This window comes from Neofelis nebulosa, chromosome 5 (genome assembly GCF_028018385.1).
Source record: "Neofelis nebulosa isolate mNeoNeb1 chromosome 5, mNeoNeb1.pri, whole genome shotgun sequence".
Classification (NCBI taxonomy): Eukaryota; Metazoa; Chordata; class Mammalia; order Carnivora; family Felidae; genus Neofelis; species Neofelis nebulosa.
Window position 1 is genome coordinate 34,148,056 of NC_080786.1, and position 23,164 is coordinate 34,171,219.

The 23,164-nt window shown below is 49.5% G+C and overlaps 1 protein-coding gene across 3 annotated transcripts in view; it reads left to right on the forward strand.

Annotated features, from left to right (window-relative positions):
- Positions 1 to 453: 453 nt before the first annotated feature.
- The window catches only part of ESYT3 (extended synaptotagmin 3), a 50,884-nt gene continuing 28,173 nt past the window's right edge, over positions 454 to 23,164 (forward strand). For all 3 annotated transcript variants that reach the window (XM_058730007.1, XM_058730008.1, XM_058730010.1), the window contains exons 1-3: positions 454 to 987; positions 19,715 to 19,756; positions 22,196 to 22,330. In XM_058730007.1, coding sequence (XP_058585990.1) covers positions 661 to 987; positions 19,715 to 19,756; positions 22,196 to 22,330 — 504 coding nt within the window. In that variant the 5' untranslated portion in view covers positions 454 to 660. The remainder of the gene's footprint in view (positions 988 to 19,714; positions 19,757 to 22,195; positions 22,331 to 23,164) is intronic.

Consider the following 23,164-nt stretch of genomic DNA (forward strand, 5'->3'; position numbering starts at 1 on the left):
CAGGCATCGATGCTGGGTTCTAGGGGCCAGATGGAGGGCTGAGTCAGACCCACTGTGGGGTGGAGAGGCCCGGCGAGCCGGTCCGTGGAGAGCCTCGAACGCCCAGCTAACAGCCCATATACTATACTGCATATTATAAACGGGTGTAGGAAACAGGTTTTATGTGATGTTTACCCATGACAAGCCATTTGTCCACATACCTCGGTGAGTCATAAACCGCCTGGGGCAGCACCTAGACCAACCAGGGCTCTACCCGGGAGTTGCAACTGCGCCCTTAGCTGACGCCTGCGCGGGACCTCGGAGTCAGAGGGTGCCCACGCCCGCTGGTTGCTCTTCAGAACCCCGCAGGAGCCCCGCCCACGGTCTGACCCCGCCCCCTTCCCTGGGCCCGCCTCCGGGGGCGGAGACGTCGCGAGCCAGGGCTGTGGTTGGGAGTTAAGCGCGGCGGCGCCGCGTATCTGCACATCCCGCGCTCCAGGTGGCGGCAGCGAAACCCTGGAACTGAGCGCCCAGACCTCACCAGCGAGTCCGAGTCCCTCAGGGCAGGTGCGGCGCGGCGGCCGGGTCCTCGCGCTTGGAGGCCCGATGTGCCCTGGTGTCAGGACGCGTGGACCTGAGCTTGGGTGAAGCTCTGGGAAAGGGTAACACGGTGGCGACGAGATGCAAGCGGAGGAGCCCGGCGCCCCCAGCGCCCCCGGTGCCCAGGGAAGCCAGAGCGCACCCAGCCCCGAGCCGCGCTTGTCCAGCCAGCTGCTGCCTGAGCTGTACACCTTTGTGGCGCGAGTGCTGTTCTACCTGGCGCCGGTCTACCTTGCCGGCTACCTGGGGCTCAGCATAACCTGGCTGCTGCTCGGCGCTCTGCTGTGGATGTGGTGGCGCAGGAACCGTCGCGGGAAGCTCGGGCGTCTTGCGGCCGCATTCGAATTCCTAGACAACGAACGCCAGTTCATTAGCCGCGAACTGCGGGGCCAGCACCTGCCGGCCTGGGTGAGCAGGGTCGAGGGGGGCGGAGGTGGGATGGATGCCTTTGGAGGTTCGGAAGGAATCTACTGTCACCGGGGGAGCTGGGGGCGGCGCTCCACGATCCGAATACCTGGTGCCCCACCAAGCAGGGCGCACAGACCCCTCGCCGTGACGTCCCTCAGCCTCATACCCGCCTCTTGGTCTGGCAGCTCGGGGAGCGGGGAACTTAGGTTTCATTTAAGGGCCCAGAGCCTGGGAGAAAAGTTACGGGCGGGCCACACCCAGGAAAAAAAAAAAAAAAAAAAAAGGGCGTTTGGTACTTTGCAAAGTTCCTCGGGAGGGAAGCAAAAGGCATTTATTTCTTCCACTCACCTGTTGATTCAAAGAAAGAATGCAAGACGCAAAACGGATCCGCCAATGCAGCAATGACCGAAACTTCAGCCTAGTTGCCTCCGCAGAGGTCCGGACAGAGGGAGGGGGCGGGCTAGAGATGGGATTGAAGGGTGGGCTGGGAGGTTGGATCACGAGCTTCTCTCTCCCTGCCTCTGCCTGGTGGGATGCTCAGACCTGCCCGGACACACACACATATTCATACTCCACAACTACACACCCCCCTCCTGGTGTGGAAGGGCCTGTATTAGGGTTTCTCAAACGCTTCTGGTCCTGAGAATCACCTGGCCCACTTAACAAAAACAAGTTCAGAGCCCCACCTGGCAACTCCCAGGTGGGGTTGAGGCACCTGGGTGAATCTTGGGATCCGGTGAGTCTGGGAAATACTGGAAGAAGGGTGTTTGGTCCAAGGCTTGGTCTGCGGCAAACCTACCCCTCTGGGTGCTTCTCTGATTCTTCCAGACACACTCAGGCCCACAGTGGGAGATGTCCAGAGGCCCCCAGGCCCCTCTTTTCCTCTGGCCTGAGGCCCGTATTCTAAAATTCAGGCCATGACAGTAGCCTCCAAAGTGCTTGTGAGAAGAACCAATTAGAAAGATCTGTTTTATGTTTATCTTTAAAACGAGAGAAATTAAGCCTGACTATATTCGTTTGCTAGGGTTGCTATAACAAAATACCACAAACACAAAAACACAAACCCAGTCACACAAACAATGGAAACTGGTCAAGACCAAATTGTCAGCAGGGTTTGCCTTTTCTGAGGCTTCTCTTTGGCTTGTAGATAGCTGTCTCCATCATGTCTTCGTATGGTCTTCCCTCTGTATATATTTGTGTACAAATTTTCTCTTCATTTTAAGTTTATTTTGAGAGAGACAGCGTGCATGTGCAAGCTAGCAGGGGAGGGGCAGAGAGAGAGGGAGAGAAAGAATCTTAAGTGCGTTCCAAGCTGTCAACACGAGCCTGATGGGGGCTCTAATTCACAAACCGTGAGATCATGACCTGAGCCGAAATCCAGAATTTCAAGATTCAGACACTTACCCGACTGAGCCACACAGGTGTCCCCAAATTTCCTCTTACTTTAAGGTCACCAATCACATTGGGTTAGGGTCCACCCTAATGGGACCTAATTTTAACTTAATCACCTATTTAAGGGCCCTCTTTCCAAAAACAGTCACATTCCGGGGTCCTGGTTAGGACTTCACCATGAGTTTGGGGAATATGGTTCAGTTCATAACACTGATATTTAATATATGGATTGACCATACAGTTTTGTAAATTGGTTTACATATATTGAGGGTGAGGGGGCCCAAACCTTCCGCTAAGGGTGCACAATAATCACAATGACAACTTTTCTATGATAGCAGCCATGGGAACAGTATTTGCAGCCTGTCTCCCAAACTTGATTATCCTGATTGTTCTTTGGGGGCTTGTGATCCTGAAAGATGTGGACCCAGAAAGCAGGCCTGGGCCTATCCATGCTCCTTGTTTATTGTCGAGGGAGTACTGGATGCCTGCTAGACTTTTATTGTGACCCCATGGTGGCATCAATCCATGAGGGGGAGCTTGTGAGTCCTCACCAAGAGACGGCCCTTTCTTTCTGCCCCTTCTTGTATTAGGGAGGCCTGTAGACACTTAGTTGTTTGCAAAAGGTAATGTTTCCAAAATTGAGGCAAGAATCAGATCCTGTGGGGGCATTGACATGCCCCAACCACCATCACCTGCCCCCCTGCACACAAACACCAGGAGCAACATGAAACTAGCCAACGGGGAGCTCAGCCTGATGGGTGAGACAACACAGGAAGCTACCTCATCTCATAAACCATACCCCAGGACTGACCCGGCTGGGTCTAGGGACACACAGAGGAAGGTGATGGTGTCTCTCCTTCCAAGAGGACAGTCTGGGGCAGGAAGTGGATGCATGTAGGTAATTGCCATAGAGGTCTCAGGGAAGCCAGAGATAGTCTGAACAGGGTCCAGTCAAGGGTTGAAAGCATGGAGCAAAGGACATCTGGCTTTGTTTCCATATCAAAATGTCCCCAGACCACAGCCTGTTGTTGCCTTGGCAGAGTCCTGGGAGGAGTCTGGCCTCAGCTTGCAGTCTTCAGACTCTCCTGGCTGGCTTGGCTGGCTAGTTTGGTGAGCCAGGATGTGGATTACATTTTGGACTGAGGCAGTGGTGCTGCAAAGGGGATTCCAGGCTGGGGGAGGCTCTTGAGCACAGCATGGAGGCACAGAATGGCCAATATATGAAGGAGCACCATATGGTTTGGATTGGTTCAGCTGGAGTGTGTGGTAAGGGTTGATGGACAGGGGCCAAACTGAGGCGGGCTTGGTGGAAGTTGGGCCTGATTCTGAAGGCCACAAGGAGCCTCTGGAAGGCTTTGGAAAGATGCTGTAAAAAGCAGCATGGGGGGTGGGGAGTGAAGCTGGAGAAGAGAGACAAGATGAGAAATTGATTTAAGCCAAGATGGTGGTACTGAGGACTGAGGAGGAGTACAATAGATGTGTAAGAGTGGGACTCTGGGTGCTTGGTGGCCTCTAGATTAGTGTGAGGGAGGGATCCAGGAATCTTCCAAGGCGTTTTCTAATCTGGGGAGCTGGGCATCTAGAATGAGAAGCAGGTCTGGGGAGGTTGGTCGTCTGCGTGAACACCTGTGTAGAGCACGCAACTAGATTCAGGTGTGGGCTTTTCGCCCTGCCTCCTCGGGAAGGTTGCCAAATGGGGAGATGATGTGGAAAACCTGGAAGCTACTTGGCTGCATACTCTCTCCCTATTGTGAGGAATGCATGCTGTTAATGAAGACAGAGACATGGCTCTGGGTATGGTGGGGCAGCATGACCCTTGCCCACGATTTCACAGCACCAGTGTCTTTATCCTTATATATGGACCTTTCAGTGTGCCGTCCTCCCTGTTTTGAGAATTGACTTCTTGCACAGAAGTGGGGTCAATGGCTTATGACCTCCTTTGGTATCAAGAAATATTTTTACAAATTAACACATGGCAAACCAATAGTTGGGGAGAGTTGAAGAAAAGTTTGAGGGTCTTGAAGGGAGAGTGTGGGGAATCCAGCCCACAGGCTGCTTGAGAAAGAGCACCTTGTTATAATTTGCACCAAGCCCCTGTGAGCGGATAGAGGAGGCCCAGGCCAGGCTGAGCTGGAGCCAGTCTCCCCTGCCGGACCACAGTGGGCATTTTTAGTTCTCAATGGAGCAATGTTCCCTGCCTGTGAGACTCCTCAACACACTGCTCCAAGCTGCTGCCCCCAGGGCATCATAAGAAAGGATCTTAGAGATTCCTTTCCCAGCCTGAGCCTCAGCGTCCCCACCTATAAAAGGAGGTTGTTTCTGGTCAAGCTTCATTCACACAGCCCTGCCCTCCCTCTGGGTCCCTTCCAGGGAAGAGAGAGCTGGAATAAAGGATTCTTCTGCTTTGCGAGGGGTCACCAGTGAAGAAGCCGTGGGTCCTCTTGGCTTGTGAACGTGGCCTGGCCACTCGGAAAGAGCAGGCCGAGCTGTCCCCACTTCTCATCCTCTGAACAGAGGAATGGCTACCCCTCACTGTTCATGTGCGTATGTTTTTTTATATATCTTGCACACAGTTTTTAGATATATTTTTCAAGGAATGAGGAGCATCTTCCATTAGCCCATCTTGCCAGGGCTGGGGACTGTGGACCGGGTAGTGACAAAAGTGGAGTCCTTGCCACTGCAGAGCTGGTGAAACCCCCAGTGGCTGCAGAGGGCAAAGCAAGCAAGGGGAACGGGTAGCACATGGCAGTGAGACTCCATCCCGGGCCCCTGGCTCTTTCTGGGACCTGCTCCTATAGGTCCTTAAGTTCCAGTGACCGCGCTCCAGAAGTCATTTCCCTTCTGATCTTCATGCTCTGGGCTCCTCAAGATCCTTTGCAGGGTCCCTTCGATGCTCTGCTCCTCGAGGCCTGGGCCCCTGGTTGAAGCTTGGCTGGCTGCCCTCCTGACCTTGTGCACCAGATTTCTCCTTTAAGGCCCCGTGCCCTTTCAGGATATTCATCAAGCCTTTGACCTGTGCTCAGTAACCTGATAAACCTGACTGGTTTATCAGAGGTGTGTTTTGCCCTATCACAACTGTTCTCTGTGTGGTGTGCTGAGGGAACCTCAGTGAGAGCCTTGCGTGGCCCCAGGTTTGGGGGATGAAGGCCTGAGACTGAGTAGAGTGGGGGAAGAACTATCAGAAAGCCTGGCATTTTGTCTGTCTGGGTCTCCCGTCTAGCCGGACTTGCTCTCTGGCCAGCTGATAGCAATCAGTTGGCAGCTTTGTTAGAGATAATTAACCCTCAGTATCTGCTGGGATGGGGGTGGGGGCTGAGGTGATGTGGTGGCTGGTAGGGACCTGGAGTCTGATGCTCATTCACCAGGGGAACTCGAGAAGGTCCCCTGTCTTCCCTGGGTCCCTGGTTCCCCTCTGAAAATGATGAGACTCCAGGAGATGCCCTCTGGAGTCTTTTCAGCTGTAGGAGTCTGTCATCATGAATCAGTCCCAAGTTGGCTTTTCTGTAGTGCCACCCACCCACAGGACCGGGTTCTGCAGTCTTTCTTGCCTACCCATCATCTAACTGGGTGCGCCCTGGGGACATCAGGTGAGGCAAGCACCAGGGAAAACTGTTCACACAAAGCTGTGAGCATTCCAGGGCTCCCGGCAGTGTCCCCAGGATACTGCCCTCCAGGCCTTCCTGTGCATCATTCAGGTTGAAGACCAGGGTTGAGTGCTTTGCTTTCCTGGGGCTGAGTTTGACATTCCTTCTGCGGGTGGAACAGCAGTCTTCCAGAACCCAGGCGCTCTTGGTCTGTCCCATTCTGATACTTTTGTTAATTAGAGGACGTAAATGCAATGACAGCTCTGAGCTGGGCTGGCTACTCAATTGAGCTCAATTCTTGGAGCCAGTGCTGTGGGATCTGCTTGGAGTTAGGGGACTTACTTGTGGGGTCCCTGCAGTCCCATGAGGTCATGCATATGGCTTGGAGTCAGGCTTGTTCTCAGGAAGGAAGAGGCACAGCATGATTTAGTCATCTCCCTGAGTCTCTGCCCCACATCTTAGTGATGCTTTATGAACTTAGCATGTCTCGGGCCATGGCTGGGCAATTAAAGAGACAGAACGTGGGCGTCTGCCCTCCAGGCCCAGCACAGGGATCTTAGGCACCCGTGTGTTCATTCCTATACTCAGTCAGGAATCATCTCTCGAGGGCTTGCAATGTGTCAGGCATGGTGCTGCAGGCTGACTAATGATATGAGTGACACCTGGTCCCCGACCTCAAGGAACCCCTGGTCTAGATGGTGATTCAGACCCGCTAGAACAGGCTTTCCTGATACAGTGTGATCAGTCCTATGAGGTGGCCGCGCAAGGCTCTGAGAAAGCCTGGGGGAGGGGATCTAACCCAGGCTGGAAGTGGCCCACAAAGCAACACTTGGGTGATGCTGGCTGGGGAAAGGGATGGGGAATGTGGGTAGGTATGGTCACTTGAGCTCATAATCTCATTCTGGGGTGAGAAGATTCTGGGACAGCAACTTGTGATACCCTAACTCACACGAGGCTTCCCGTTGCTTTATGTAGAAGGGGCTGAATTTTTCTGCGACAGAAGTGTCCACAGCAGTCTTGTCTCCCAGCTAAGTACCTGAGGACCTTAGTAATGGGAAGGTCACGTGGTAGACAAGGATCAGGGCCAAGAAGGGGACAACCATTGCCCTGCTCCTCTGTTGTGGCCCCCTGTCCAGCGAGCAGGAAGTGTGAAGAGCTGCTCACCAGCTTCCATGGGTCTCCTGGCCCTGGCCTGACAGCAGGCTGAGCTGGCACTTGAGTGGGAATGTTCCCAATGACACTGGGGGGCCGCTGGAGGGTGTGGGCTGCAGCCTGAAGGTCACAACCCAGCCACACAGAGGAGAGTCGGCCTTGCCTTCCCTTCCTCCTTCCTGACCCTCCTACCCCTCCCTTCAGTTATTTCCTGGGAGAGTTCCAGGGGTTTTTCATCTCAGGAAACCTAGAGCTTGTAGCCCCAAAGTGTTCACATGTGCCTGAGGAAAGTGATTTCCTTCTTCCTCCTTCTTCACTGCAAATAGTGAAGAGTTAAAAGGTGTTTTCTGTCCCAGTGGGGACTATTAAAGGGGAAGGGGAAAGCCCCATTCTCTTTACCCTGCCTTTCAAGCCAAGGGTATGAGAGGTGACCCCCTCAGGCCACACTGGGAGTCAGGGTCCAGCTCCTGCAAGCCCTCTCTCTCTAGGAGCTCAGGGTGGCCGCTCCTGGCCGTGAAACCCCATCGCAGGGTGCCAGGACCTCCAGACACTCCGAGGAAAGAGCCAGGAAAATACAGGATGTTTCAAGACCCCAGAATCACCCACTCCATTCCTTTGCCCATGTCATGTTTACTTTCTTAAGTAACTGGTTATAAAAAGTGATTAAAAATCTTTTTTTCTGGTTGTCAAGTGGAAGTATTCCCATCGTAGAATATTTGAAAATGGCCTAAAAGAATTAGAACCAACAGTCCCTCCACCCAGAGATAACATTATTCTATTTGTGTGTACTTCTTTTGTATAGAAAGTATACAAACATGGTTTCTTAAAAAACTTGCACCCTTTTTTTTCTTTTCTTTTTTTTTGTTCTTAACATTCTATAACATTCTTCAAAAACATGCTTAAGGATTATGATACCCTTAATGTGAATATACCCTACACTGCTTAAAAGATTGCTCTAGCATTGATTGATTATCTCAGTTATTTCAGGTTTGTCCTACTCATGTGGCTAGCAGAGGTGGGGGTGTTTCCTGTGTCTGTCTGGAATTTCTCCCTCTGACCTGCCAGGGGCTCCCTTGTCCTTTCCTTCAAGTCCAAGCTCAGGCTCCCCAATCTCAGACACTGCTCCTCAGGCCCCCGCAGCACCCGGAACCTGTGTCACCCCACTTCCTTCCTGGACTTGCACCTACCTATTTTTGCATCTGACTTTTCTTCCAGACTGAATGCTCTTCTGAGGCAAGGTGTGTTTCCTGCTCCGATCTGTACCTGCAGTTCCTCAGTTGGTGCCTAGTACATAGTGGGCTCGGTAAAAATCTGTTCCTCACATGTTGCATGAATCTTAGTCTCAAGTTTCACAAGTTCCTTGCTATAGATTCCTACATGTTAAACTGATAGGTCAAGGCTTGGGAACAACTTAGATTCTCATTCCCACTTCACTGTGGCCTTAACAGCATCGATACTACATTTTTTACTCTCTCTTTTTTTTTTTTTTTGTAAGTTTATGTATTGATGATGAGAGAGTTCATGCGCATGTACAAGTAAGGGAGGGGCAGAGAATCCTAAGCAGGCTCCACACTGTCAGCGCAGAGCCCATTGCAGGGCTAGAACTCACAAACGATGAGATCATGACCTGAGCTGAAGTCGGGCCTTTGAGCCACCCGGGCACGCCTCCATTTTTTGGTCTTTTAAGGTGTACGTCATTTTTTTTTTTTTTCAACGTTTTTTATTTATTTTTGGGACAGAGAGAGACAGAGCATGAACGGGGGAGGGGCAGAGAGAGAGAGGGAGACACAGAATCAGAAACAGGCTCCAGGCTCCGAGCCGTCAGCCCAGAGCCTGACGCGGGGCTCGAACTCACGGACCGCAAGATCGTGACCTGGCTGAAGTCGGACGCTTAACCGACTGCGCCACCCAGGCGCCCCAAGGTGTACGTCATTTTATTATGCATTGCAGATAATTGCATTTTTTTCTTTTTTTTACAAATTGAAGGTTTGTGGCAACCCTGCATCGAGCAAGTCTATCAGTGCATTTACCCAACAGCACTTGCTGACTTTGTGTCTCTGTGTCACAGTTTGGTAATCCTTGCAGTGTTTCACACTTTGCAAGTGTTCAACACTTTGGCACCATTGTTATATTTGGTGATGTGTGATTAGTGATTATGACTTCCTGAAAGCTCAGATGATGGTTAGCATTTTTTAGCAATAAAATATTTTTAATTTGTTTTTAACATTTATTTATTTATTTATTTTTTTGAGACAGAGACAGAGCATGAACAGGGGAGGGTCAGAGAGAGAGGGAGACACAGAATCTGAAACAGGCTCCAGGCTCTGAGCAGTCAGCACAGAGCCCGACGCGGGGCTCGAACTCACGGACCGCGAGATCAGGACCTGAGCCGAAGTCGGACTCTTAACCGACTGAGCCACCCAGGCGCCCCATGAAATATTTTTAAATTAATGTATGTACTTTTTTTAAAACATGCTATTGCACACTTACTAGACTACAGTATAGTGTAAACATAGCTTTCGTATAGGAAACGAAAAAATTCATTTGACTCATTTTATGGTAATATTCACTTCATTGCAATGGCCTAGAACTAAACCTGCAGTATCTCTGAGGCATTGCCTATACTAGTTTGATAAGCAAGAGGATATGTTTGTTAACCTTTGGGCACTACCAAACCTAACTGTGTGACTGAACTGTCTGGAGACTTAGCATTACATTCAGGCCTCCTTGAAACAAAGACTCTCTAGAGCCCAGGTAGTCCCTCCATGCTCCAAGCCCTTACTCCTCAGCAAATGGTGACAGGTTCTTGGCACCAGTATTCTCATGGCCGGTGACTGCCTTTGGAGTTTTATCTGCTCAGTGTCTCCCCTACCCCCCCGCCCCCCTCTACTGGGTCCAGCTGGCTTGGGCCAGTCTGCAGGCTGGGTGTGTTGTTAAATAGCCTATGGATTTTAGAGCAGCACTAAATGGAACTTCAAGTTGGCAAAATGTTTTTTCCTTTAAAGCACTTTTAGCAGGGTAATTTTAAGCAGAAGAGTGGACAGATTTAAAAGCAATTTTTAAGGTTAAATGTTTACCTCCCAAGAACAGAGAAAAGGGGATGAAGGCTGTTCTTCATCAGAAAACAAGTGAATGAAATGAGGGACCAGTTTCTGGTAGAGGAGGAACCACTGAATAGGCACCACAGAGAAGGAATCTATCTCGAAAGACAGGAGCGTGTGTCTCAGGTCTTTGAGATACAAAGAGGCACAGGAACATACTCTATCTCTGTATGTCTGTGTGTCTCTTTCTCTGTGTCTGTGTGTCTGCACACGGCTGCTCCCATGGGAAGAGCTACCATCCCTGTGACAGGGAGTGAGCTGGGTTCACCTGGTGACACGCAGGCCTTTTAAGTGAAGCCCTCCAATCTCCCTGCCTCCTGAGAGGGTCTGGTGGCCCAAAGCTGGTGTCCAGGCCTCCTAGTCCATCTGTGGGGCCTGCCTAGGCTCCACGCTGCTGGACACAGCCATCACTCTGGCTCCGTTTCCTCACTGCTGTGGAATCTTTTTTCCTCAAGGGTTTAAGAAGTAAAGCACAACCACCTAGAGATGAAGCATTGATGTGTGGCGCCTTTGTGGTGGCCTCTGCTAGCCTGGAATTCTGACTTGAGTTTGCTTTACAGTCTATCTCTTCTCTGAGCTCTCATTACTGCCACTGTCTAAAAAATTGCTGTCATTAAAATATGAGCCCACTGCCTGGGAAGCTTTGGCCCAAGCACACTAACAGCAGCAAGATGTAAGTTAGCACAGGGAGGCTCTCGGTGGGTGCGGAGGCCCTGTCTACTTAAGTTTCTCTGAGGGGCAAAAGCAGGCATCTAAGGTCTTGGTGACTTGATCACGGGCTTGGGCAACTTTAAGAGTTTCCAGGCCTTCTTCGGGTAAGTGCTCACACCTGTAATATAGCAGTCAGGATAGTGTCCATGTTCTAGGGGGATGAACCTTGCTACAGCTCTTTTTTTTTTTTTTTTTTTTTAATGTTCATTTATTTTAGAGAGAGAGCACGTGAGTGGGGAGGGGACAGAGAGAGAGGGAGACACAGAATCCAAGCAGGCTCCAGGTTCCAAGCTGTCAGTACGGAGCCCAATATGGGGCTCAAACCCACTAACTGTGAGATCATGACCTGAGCCGAAGTCCGACGCTTAACCTACTGAGCCACCCAGACGCCCCACCTTGCTAGAGCTCTTAATTTGTCTCCATATAGAGTAGATTTGCGTTCATTGTCTCCTGATTGTAGACCTGGGCAGCATAGGCATCACAGCCTCACTTCCTTCAATGGGGAGAAACCTGAGGCTGCAGAAAGGGGGTCAGGACCAGACCCTGTTCCTCAGGGCCCCTGGTGGCACGTCCTACCTCTGCTGCTTGGCTATAGAAAGCAGCTACCGGGTGGAAGTGGCTCACCTTTTTAGGGGCCTGAGCAGCGCCCAAAGCCAGGCAGACTCATCATACTGTGTTTTCATCTGCTAGCCCTTGCCTTCCCTTGCTCCTCGTGGCACAAAAGATACTCCCTTTGTAAAAGAATTGAGGTCCATAGGCTGCCGGTAAGAATTTGATGACAAAGTGACAGCTGTGACTTTGGAGTTTAAGAATTTGATGACAAAGTGACAGCTGTGACTTTGGAGCCCTCGTCAGGAGCCTCAGGGGGGCGGAGGAGTCACCTTCTCCCAGGGTCTGAGCGGGTCCCCTAGCCTAGGGAGGACTGTCCACTCATTCTTCAACACGCCCCAGCACTGTGATCAGAATGACCTGGGAGCTTGTTAAAGATACAAGCTGTCGGGTCCCTGCCCCAAGTTTTCAGTTCCCAGAATCGAAATGTCTGAGGGACCTCACTAAGAATCCACGTCTTAACGAGGTCTCCGGGTGGTGGTTTTGTAAGGAAAAGTTTAAGACCGCTGCCCACACCCGCCTGAGTCTAGCCCTTTGCATTGCCAGGAGGCGTGGATGTCTCCCTGCTCTCTGGTCTCAGAGACTCCCAGCCTTGTGAGGTATTGGAACCAAAGTTCCGGTGACTTTAGGACTCAGTCTGAGAGTGGGCCACCAGTCATCTTTTTCAGCTTTCCCTTCCTTTACCTCCTGAGGGAAAGACATGCACAGAGGCTCTGATTGGGTCCCTTTGCCCCGCCTCATTGTGGAGCCCTCATTGGACAGCTTCACATAGGCGCCTCACAGGCATTGGGCCCAGCCTATCTAGGGGCGCATCCCTCAGCCAATCAGCAGAGGCCGGGGAAACAACACTCAACTGTGGGCCTCCTTCAGCCTCAGGCGCTTTCACTGTGTTGTCTCTCTTCTCAGTGTTTCCCAAAGTGCAGAGCTGCAGGCACCTGGGGAGCCCGTAGAGAATTTGCTGGGCTTTGGGTCAGACAGAACTGGACGCATAGCCCAGGTGACATTGTTCTTGGCATGTACCTGAGGACAAAGACGTCAGTGTCTGCACCTTCAGGGTCTATACAACTGCCAACAACAGTAACAGCTTCTGGAGCATTTACTCTGAGCCAGGGAAGGTACCGAGCACTTGCATTGTCTCATTTACTCAGGAGCTCTGTGAAATTGGTAGCATGGTACCCATCCTGCGGATGAGAAAACCAAGGTTTACAGAGGTGAAATTTTAAATGCACAAAGACTACTTTGACCCTAAGAAATGCACTTCAAATGCTGACACTTCAGGTGGAGAAGGCAGGGAGAAAAAAGGCTTGAAGGCTGGGCTCAAATTACATGCGGGTGAAATCTGAGTTCTGGTCACCTGGGTGATCTTGGCAGGTACCAACTAGTCTCTGAGCCTCTCCTCATCTGTAAAATGAGGATAATTGTAGCTTTGCTGTACACCTTATGGAGTATTAGGAGGATGAAATGAAAGTGTAGAATGTCCTTTGTAAGCTATAAAGCATGGCCTGCTAATGAAGACTAAGGTCCCATGAGGGCAACCCTCTGCTAAATTAGACTTTCTATAAAAGAGGAAAAGATAATACTATGTAAGGTTTTCTTAAGAGGAGTGAGAGGGGTGGGGTGGACAGGCAGGGACTTTGTGGTGAGACCGACCTGGATCTGTGATTCCGCTCTGGCACTCCGCAGCTGGTGCCTGTAAGTAACCTTTTTGAGCCTTAGTTTCCTTATCTGTAAAATGGAGCTAAAAAGGGACTAAGGTGAGTTTTAAATGACATGAGATCACATGAACTCAAAAAGGTTGAAAATAAGGTGGAAAACTGGGCAACTTTGAAACAAAAGTAAGCTAGAGTAGCAATTTTCATATCAGATAAAGTAGAATGTAACTCAGATATATCCTAAAGACAAGGATGTTCTGTCATTATAAAAGGAATAGTAATTTTAAAAGATAACAGTCATGGACATATATATGCTGCATAATATAAACTTGAAGTAAAAAACCCAACAACTGACAGAACTGCACAGGGAAGAAGATAAAGCAACAGTTGGACTTGGAAACTCTAATACATTCCTCTCTGAAAATGAGAAGTAGGCAAGGAGGAAACAAGGATAAAGAATTTTTGAAGGGCACAATATTTTTTTTTTTTTACAAAGGACATGATTAATAACTTGATCATACATGGAACAGCCATAGCAATTAATCATGCACTAGGCCGCAAAGGAATTATCAATATATTCCAGTGGACTGCCATCCTACAGACTGTGCAGGCCATAAAGAAATGGAATCAGAAAGCAATAAGCAGTGTTAGAAACCTCACATGCCTAAATATTTAAAAATAGTACTTATTGTAAAAAATTATTGTTTAACTTTTTTTTTTTTAATTATTTTTTATTTTTTATTTTTGGGACAGAGAGAGACAGAGCATGAACGGGGGAGGGGCAGAGAGAGAGGGAGACACAGAATCGGAAACAGGCTCCAGGCTCCGAGCCATCAGCCCAGAGCCTGACGCGGGGCTCGAACTCACAGACCGCGAGATCGTGACCTGGCTGAAGTCGGACGCTTAACCGACTGCGCCACCCAGGCGCCCCTAAAAAATTATTGTTTAAAACGTCATCATGGAAACGACAAAAAAATGGGAGGTAAATAATGAAAACACTATGCCAAAAATCATAGGGAATTTAAACTTTGAATTTATCACAAACCAAAAATTGAAAATAAATTCAACTCCAAGAACATAAAAGAGCAACAGGTTTAGATCAAAGAAATAGGTAAGGAAATAAAAAACATAACGATGAAAGTGAACAAAAATTTTAATATAATGGTAAAGGGGAAAGAAAACTATTAACAACAACTAAAGCTAGTTCTCTGAGAAGATCAATACAATGGGCAAAACCTTTGTCAAGCTAGACCTATTAAAAAATAGAAAAAGATGAAAATAAAATATGGGATAAATGCAGAAATAACTATAGATAAAGCAGATTAAAAGTAATAAAATATTATAAGCCTGGGTGGCTTAGTCCGTTGAGCTTCGGTCTTCAGCTCAGATCATGATTTCACATTTCCTGAGTTCGAGCCCTGCATCAGGCTCCCTTCTGTCAGCGCAGAGCCCATTTAGAATCCTTTGTCCCCCCCCCACCCCGCACTTCCTCCACTCGCACTCCTCTTTTTCAAAAATAAATAAACATTTTAAAAATAATAAAATATTATAAGCAAATATATATCAATACCTTTGAAAGCCTATATAAACTATATTTCTAGAAAAATATAAATGCTGAAATTGCCACAATAAGAGATAAGTAGACCTTGAATACACCATTAACCACTAAAAAGAGGAATGGTAACTTCCTACCCCAAAAAGCCTCAGGCCAAGATGGCTTTATAGCTAAGATGCATTAAACTTCATTGACCAGATAATTCCTTTTTTTGTTTTTAATGTTTATTTTTGAGAGAGAGAGAGACAGAGCATGAGTGGGGGAGGGGAAGACAGAGAAGGAGACACAGAATCTGAAGCAGGCTGAGCTGTCAGCAGAGAGCCTGACGCGGGGCTCAAACTCACAGACCAGGAGAACATGACCTGAGCTTAAATTGGACGCTTAACCGACTGAGCCACCCAGGCACCCATTTTTTTTTCTTTTTTCTTTTAAATGAGATAATTCCTATTATTTACAGGTTGTTTCAGAAAATAGGAAGATATAGAAAAGCTGTCCCACTAGTTTTATAATTTATTGTAAGATCTTTGTACCCAAACTGGGTGTGAATTGCACAAGAACGAAAATTGTAGGTATCACTTTGAATCCTAAGTGTATAAAACCTAAATGAGATGTCAGGCTACCTAAATGTATTACTTCAAATGGGGCGTTTCCTGAGTACTAGAGATGGCTTTGTTTTATAAAGAAACATCAGTTAAGTTCACCACATTAATGGACAAAGGAAAAAATTACATGATTGTCTCAATATCTATCGTGTTGAAAATAGTTCGATACCCATTTATAATGAAAGTCCTTGCAAATTAAGTTATTGAGAAGAGCTTCCTCAACCTGATAGGGGCTGTCCTCTAAAACTCTACAGCAAAAATCAAGCTTCATGGAAAAACTTCCATTTGAGGCCAGGAACAAGGTAGAGCTGTTCACGATCACGATCACGATCAAAATTGTTACTGGAGATTATTCATGTGTATAAATAATCTGTGCGAATTCATGAACAGTTAGAACTAGCAACAAATTTCAACAAAGTTGCCCAGAAAATGAAATACCATTTTTAATAACTGCAAAACCCACGAAGTAATCTAACAAAAATATATGGGATTTTTATAGGAAAAGGTTTATGATCTCAAATGTGAGTGCAACCTAATGTGATTCATAAAGGGAAATATTCTGCTCATGGCTACAAAACTTAATATTGTAAAGCTGTCATTTCTCCTACAAATTTATAAGTTCTGGAATATGACCATCAAAATCCAGGAGGATTTTTTGGAGGGAAGATTGACAAGATTCCAAAATTCATATGGAAGTATAAATAACTCCTATTAGCTAAATCAGTTTGAAAAAGAAAAGCTAACAGAGGGAATCACCCAACCCCGGTCATGTTGCAAAGCTAGAGTGATTAGCACAGTGTGAGACTGACAAGGAACAGGCAATCAGACCACAGAGTTCAATGCCAAGTTCGGAAACACACCAGAGTACACAGCAGAAGCTGACATATGAGGGAAGTCACTTCACAAGTCAGGAGGAAAGATAAACTTTTTTTTGGGTATGTGATACTAGAAAATTGCTGCCTTAGAGTGTGGAGAGAAATGAAAGTAGAGGCCTATCTCATCTGCTATAAAAAATTTCAGGGGCGCCTGGGTGGCGCAGTCGGTTAAGCGTCCGACTTCAGCCAGGTCACGATCTCGCGGTCCGTGAGTTCGAGCCCCGCGTCAGGCTCTGGGCTGATGGCTCGGAGCCTGGAGCCTGTTTCCGATTCTGTGTCTCCCTCTCTCTCTGCCCCTCCCCCGTTCATGCTCTGTCTCTCTCTGTCCCAAAAATAAATAAAAAATGTTGAAAAAAAAAAAAATTTAAAATAAAAAATTTCAGATTGAAGACCTAAGTGGAAAAGCTAAAATATAAAGCCAATAGATAAAAGCATGCAATAACTTTGAGAATTTGGAGTAGGGGAAAAAAAAGGTCAACTACAATGGAAATATGACTAATTAGTCTCCATCAAACTGAGGGAACATTGGGTCTGAGTAATTGCTTCCTAAATGTCCATCACTCTGATGTCATCCTCTGGTCCAGGACTTACTCTAGGGCCATCACAGAGAAGGTGGCCTGGCTCTTGAATCAGCTCACTGGCGAGTCATGATAGGTGCCGAGATTTAGGCCGAGGGAGAACCAGCAGGGTGCCTAAGGCAGAGTAGAGACTTGATGGCCTCTTCCTTTCCTGGCCTGAATTGCTGCTCTTGTCAGGGCATTCAGACTCACTTTCTAGGGGAATCTCTTAGCAGGGAGCCTCAACACAAGTGCAGCTGGCCAAGAGACCATGAAAACAGTGTGAGCCCTGGACATCCCGCTATTGTCTGCATTGTCAGGGTGAGTGTGGGCCCATCTAAAGGAAGGGGCGGGCTGGTCATTGATGCCAACCCTGATGGAACTCCAGAATCCTGCCAGGAGCTTGTTAAAAATAAATTGCCAGGCCCCACCCTGAAACACTGTGAGTCAGTAGGTGTGAGGCAGGTCAGGAATCTTCGTTCAGCCGGCTCCCAAGTGTGGCCAGGGTTAGACCTGCCAAGCTGGATCACTTTTCCAGGGTGCAGGAGATCAGAACCCAGTTCCCAGGGGTACAGAACCTCCTCTGGGTCCTCCCCTGGAGAGTCAGGGGGTCGGTGGAAGGGGTGTGCACATAAGATGTGCCCCGGGGTAGGTTGGGAGTGCAGGGGGCAGGATGGACGGAGGAGAGGGAAGGGTCAGCCAGCAGGCTTGAGCAACAGAGGGACAAAGGTGCCAGTGAAAGCCCAGCTGTAACCCACTTTTCTCCTTTGTGGGGGTCCCACTCCCCACACCTTGGTATTGATCCTGTACTTGGAATGATCTGTTTATTGTCTGCTTCCTTTGCCAGCCTAGGAGCTATTTGAGGGCAAGAGCCTTGCATACATTTATGCATTCATTCATTCCACAAATATTTATTAAGATATTCATGTGTCAGGGACAGGCACTAATAGGGAACACGGCCGAGTCGGCCCACGAGAGCTTCCAGGCTAGTAAGGAGGCAGGCAGACAAGCAGGTCTATTAAGGTGTGTTAAGTGTCTCAAAGGAGAACCAGCAGACACATGATAGGGACACCTGTCTCTGACTTGAGAGATCAGGAAAGGCTGCCTGGAAGAAATAAAGTCAAAGATAGTAATGAGTGGAGCAACCAAAGAGCAGTGGGGATGTCTGTTTCAGCCCCATGTGCAGGAGCTTTTTCTTTAGTGTGCTTTAGTGGGCAGTGTGATAGGGAGCAATGAAAGCATCTCACCCTCCATTTGCCTGCTACCAGCTTAGGACCTGACCCAGGGCAGCAGCAGGGAATGGGTGGTGAGTAGGCTGCTTCTCCCCAGCTGAAATGGATGGGCTGACCCTAATTCCTGCCTACTTCCCTCAAGATTCCTTTCCCACCATTCCCTTCTGTTCCTGTGGACTGAGTCAGCCTCCCCCTGCCCTCCCCCTGGGAACCAGGCTTTGATTTTCCTTTAGCACCTGAGACTGTTAGATGCTTCTCCAAGTTAATACGGATCACTGCCCAGGGCTGGGGGAACTGGGGCTGGGAGAATGGCTCAATGTTCCAGGAGTCTCAGAAGCGCCGGGCTTCTTTGACTTCTTAAGGTTGTTAAAAACTCCTTAAGAGGACTGAATTGCTTATCACTCCCTTGGGAATGGCTCTCCTCTTGGGCAAGTGGTCTAGGCCGGGGTCTACATTTAGGCCTTCAGGGCATCCCCAGAGCCAGCCCAGGGCCTGGTGTGCACTAGGAGTGTGAACTGCATGGACACATCTCATTTCCTGACCTTGGGAGTTCCAATGCCCACCATGAATCTGATCCTGAGTTGGCCTTGTGCTCAGAGGACTTTGGTGACAGTGATGGTAGCCACTGCTACCATTTTCTGATCCCTATTTTGTGCCAGGTACCACTACAGTCTTACCCTTTGTCCCTGAAAACCTTGGGGATTGGGGCGGGGGTCTATGAGAAGCTCAGACACTGGCAGAGACTGAGACTCTTGCAAGGAAGGGCTTAAACACCCTCAGGTGATGCAAAGGTTAGCCAGTAGGATTGTTGCTTCACCTGCCCCCCCCCCCCAAGCTCCCTCCCTGACCCAAGGAAGTGGCAGGACTCACTGGGCAGGCACAGTGGCTAGGGGCTGTGACCTGAAGGAAGCTCTCCTATGTGACCACAGATCTGGCCTGCTGGGGAGGGGCTCCTGGGAGCTGAGGGGGGCACTTCCATTCTCCAGTTGCCTATGAAAATGGCTTTCAAATGGGCAGTTGTTACCTTAGGAATCAATACAATCCTACATACACTAGGTGGAAAAAAGCAGACTACCAAAACACATGGTGACTTCATTTCTGTGGGAACTACATAGCCTTGTTTCCGCAATAGGCTGAACCTGTTAACGGTGGTTGTCCCTTGGCATTCTGTGATAAAATATTTTTCCTTTTGCTTAGCTGTATTTTCTAGTTTTTCTCCAGAGCCCACGATTACTTGTGGCATTAAAAGGAATAAGGAGGGAAAGGCAAGGAACGAAGTCGGGTGGTACCCTGGGCCAGCCGGGTGGGGACTGTGTATCCACCGGGAAGGAAGGTCTTATTTGCATAAGCAAGCGACGGGGTTCCAGCCCCGCCCTTCCAGCCTGTGGTCTGCAGGGCGCAGTTGGGGGGGCTGGGCAGGAGAGAGGAGCAGTCTCTACAGAACCGCACACCTGTGTGCAGGGCTTCCGAGCCCAGTAGTGTCAGTGTTGACCGTGCATTGGTACGGTCTGGTTGCCTGCCGCACCAGACGGTGCGCTCCGGGGCAGGGCTGGCTGAGTCTCTGGCCAAGTGGGTGCTGGGCGGGGAGGAAGAGCAGAGGTGCGTGTGGGGTGGGAGAGGGAACTTGCCCGGCTGCTGCGCTTCTGGGTTTTCAGGGATGGGCAGGTGTTCAGTCTAACTTACCTTTGGGGTTTCTGTTCCCTAGATCCATTTCCCAGATGTGGAGCGGGTCGAGTGGGCCAATAAGGTAAGGCTGGGGTGGGTCCTGCAGGGCTGGCTTCCTTCTAGGCCTCATCCTCCTGGCCCTAGGCTGAGGGACCCCGGGGACGGGGCGACGGCGATGCCACGCACAGGGACAGGGGCCTCCTGGCAGTAACTGCCGGCTGCCTTCTGCCGGTTTCTTCCCCTTCCCACCCTCCCGGATCTTCTCATTACCAATGATTCTATTTAAAACAAAACAGAAGAAAACAAAATTTATTTTAGTGTGAAACTAATGCATGGCCACAGCTGAAATATTAGAAAACACAGAGAAGTATAGAGAAAAATGCAGCACCCCCAGTGGCCCATGAGGCCAAGATCAGTGCTTGCTAGGGAGGAAGGCCATGGCCACACTTTACCTGGTCTCCAGCCCAGATCTGTCAGCACTGACTCTGCAACCCTGGGCAGGCCGCCTCACCTCTCAGAGCTGGTTCCCCCTATCTGTGCAACAGGAATAATTACGGTCCCTGCCTTGTGAGGCTGTGAGGGTTAATGAGGTAATGAGTGCCCCACAGTGCCTGGGACGTCATGAACACTGTCATCACTGGTGTGACGACTATTAGATCATTCAGGGAACTCCCAGCAGGCTCTGCTCCCAGATGCCTCAGGGGGGCCCCCAGGCTCCAACTCTGGGTCTAGCCCTTTCTTACAGATGAGGAAACAGAGTCTGGCCCCTATCTGGACAGCCCACATCTGTCCCCTAAATGTGACAGCTCGTGGATCCTCCCACCCACTCAAGTATTCTGACTCAGGACTTTTTCTAATATGAACCTTGCCTCTGTTCTGGTTAGAACAGCCATAGCAGGAATGACTTAAGTTGGGTCTAAGAAAAGACTTCCTGATGGTTTTGAGCAAAAGTTGATAGTTCTGTGTTACCAAAGATGTCAATGCCGTGTGGATCAAAAACCATTTCCAGCAGGGGTGCCTGGGTGGCTCAGTCAGTTAAGTGTCCGACTTTGGCTCAGGTCATGATCTCATGGTTTGTGGGTTCGAGCCCTGCGTCGGGTTCTGTATTGACAGCTCAGAGCCTGGAGCCTGCCTCAGAGTCTGTGTCTCCCTCTCTCTCTCTGCCCCTCTCCTGCTCGCTCATGCGCTCTCTCTTTCAAAAATAAATAAACATTTGGGGCGCCTGGGTGGCTCAGTCGGTTAAGCAGCCGACTTCGGCTCAGGTCATGATCTCGCGGTCTGTGCGTTCAAGCCCCGCGTCGGGCTCTGTGCTGACAGCTCAGAGCCTGGAGCCTGTTTCGGATTCTGTGTCTCCCTCTCTCTGACCCTCCCCCGTTCATGCTCTGTCTCTCTCTGTCTCAAAAATAAATAAACGTTAAAAAAATTAAAATAAATAAATAAACAAATAAATAAATAAATAAACATTTAAAAAAAAGAAAAAAAGAACACTGCTCCCAGCCTATGGGTAGAAGTTGGACGAAGTAGGTTGCTGCTTTCAGAGGAGTGACCAGATTTCTGTGGATTAGTGCTGGGCCCAGGGCCCCTGGGACAGACCTTGTTCTGTGCCCACAAAGGGGAGTCCCTCCTGCCTGTGTCCCCTAGTTCATGGGTGCCCTCGTGTGTTACATCTTGCTTTCTTACACTGACACACAGAGTCCCACACAAGGTGTTGGGGACGTATGACTGTAGGATGAGGCTCCCACCCTCAGTTCAGGGCACGGGTGGGGAGACAACTGTGTAGACAAACCACACACTGGGGCACCCAGTGTGTCCCATGGAGCTTCATGCTCAGCATGCACTCAGTAGACGACAAAGCAGTGAGGCAGGAAGACGGAACCAGCCCTAACGGGGCCCCTGAGAGAGATGGAGGCAGTGGTGCCCTGAAACCTCTCAGCCTCGGGCTCCTCCGATGCTGGGTCTGGGGAACAGGAACTGCATCTTTAAACTATGACCGCTCTCTGCTGCCCTCCCTCTCCCCTGTCCCATGCTTACTTTCCAGACCCACGCCATGAGTCATTCTGCAGAGATCAGCCCAAGGCAGCCTTTTTTTGATTGTTAGAAAAAATTAAATCCACAGGAAGCAATTTAACTTTCTCTTCTGTGATTCTTTTTCCTTAAGCCTCTGGCACCTGCTCCTTCCTGGTTACACCACAATGTTGATTCTGATAGCTTACATTTTAGCAGTGAACCAAAAGTTTCATAATACTAAGTTGAGTGACCATTTCGTGGTGTTCTGCAAAACAGCACCAAGTCTTGGGGTCCCACTGCCTGGGCCAGAGTGAGAACAACTGTTGTAGTTATGCCATGTTTGATGGATAGATGGATGGACAGTTGTGTGGATGGGTGGGCAGACAGGCCTGTGGGCGCTGCAGTGTAAGGGCCATGGGACACCCCCCCCCGGGGCCAGGTTGTTCTGGGTAGCCCTGGGTCTTGGGTGGGGGAAACAGACCTGACCCCCAAGAGCCTCTTCCTGTGGTCACAGATCATCTCTCAGATCTGGCCCTACCTGAGTATGATCATGGAGAATAAGTTCCGGGAGAAACTCGAGCCCAAGATCCGGGAGAAGAGCATCCACCTGAAGACCTTCACCTTCACCAAGCTCTACTTTGGACAAAAGGTGGGTGACAAAAGGTGGGTGATGTCTCAGGAGGGGCAGCCTGTATCTGCTCTGCAGCCTTTTCTCTGTCCCAAACCCTGCCCCAGGTCATTCGCTCCTGACTGAGAACATCCCAGGGGACCTTGCTGGGGGCCTGGCCGCCACCTGCCCTTCTCAGCCTCTCAGCCTCGGTATAGACCCCTCACCCCTGAGTCCCGACCCCACCGTCTCTGCAGGGTCTAAGGAAGCCTGGCTCAGAGAGAACAAAAAGGAAAGATGGGAAATAAGTCCACCTTTCTTCAGCCAAATTTTGGAAACATGCCAGGCAGTGGCAGTCGGCCAGATACAAAGATGTACAAGTCATGCTTGCTAAGGCATCAGCTTGGGAGAGCACACCTTCACGGAGAGAGGCAGTGCCTCAACACAGTGGATAGTTCTCTACCAAATGATTGGTTCTCGCAAGCACCGTCACAAGCCCAACCCTAGTTCTGTGACGATAATAGGTGACCCAGGATAGGTGAGGTTTGCATCTGACATACCCAACATCAGGTCCTTATTCTTGACAGCTTCCTAGTCCACCCTCGTGCCCCGTTCCTGCTGCCCTAAAGTGCCCCACTGCTGTGAGTCTTATTTTTGCTGTTTGAAAATTCATCCCAGGAGCCCCTGGCGGGCTGGCTTCATCAGTGGAGCACATGACTCTTGATCTTGGGGTCATGGGTTTGAGGTCCATGTTGGGTGTAGAGTTGACTTAAAAAAAAAAAAAAAGAAAGAAAAGCATCCTCCAGGCAGAGAACTGCTGTGATGTCCATCACTGGGGAAATCAGAGGCCCCAGCATGTGGTCTGCTGTGGGGCAG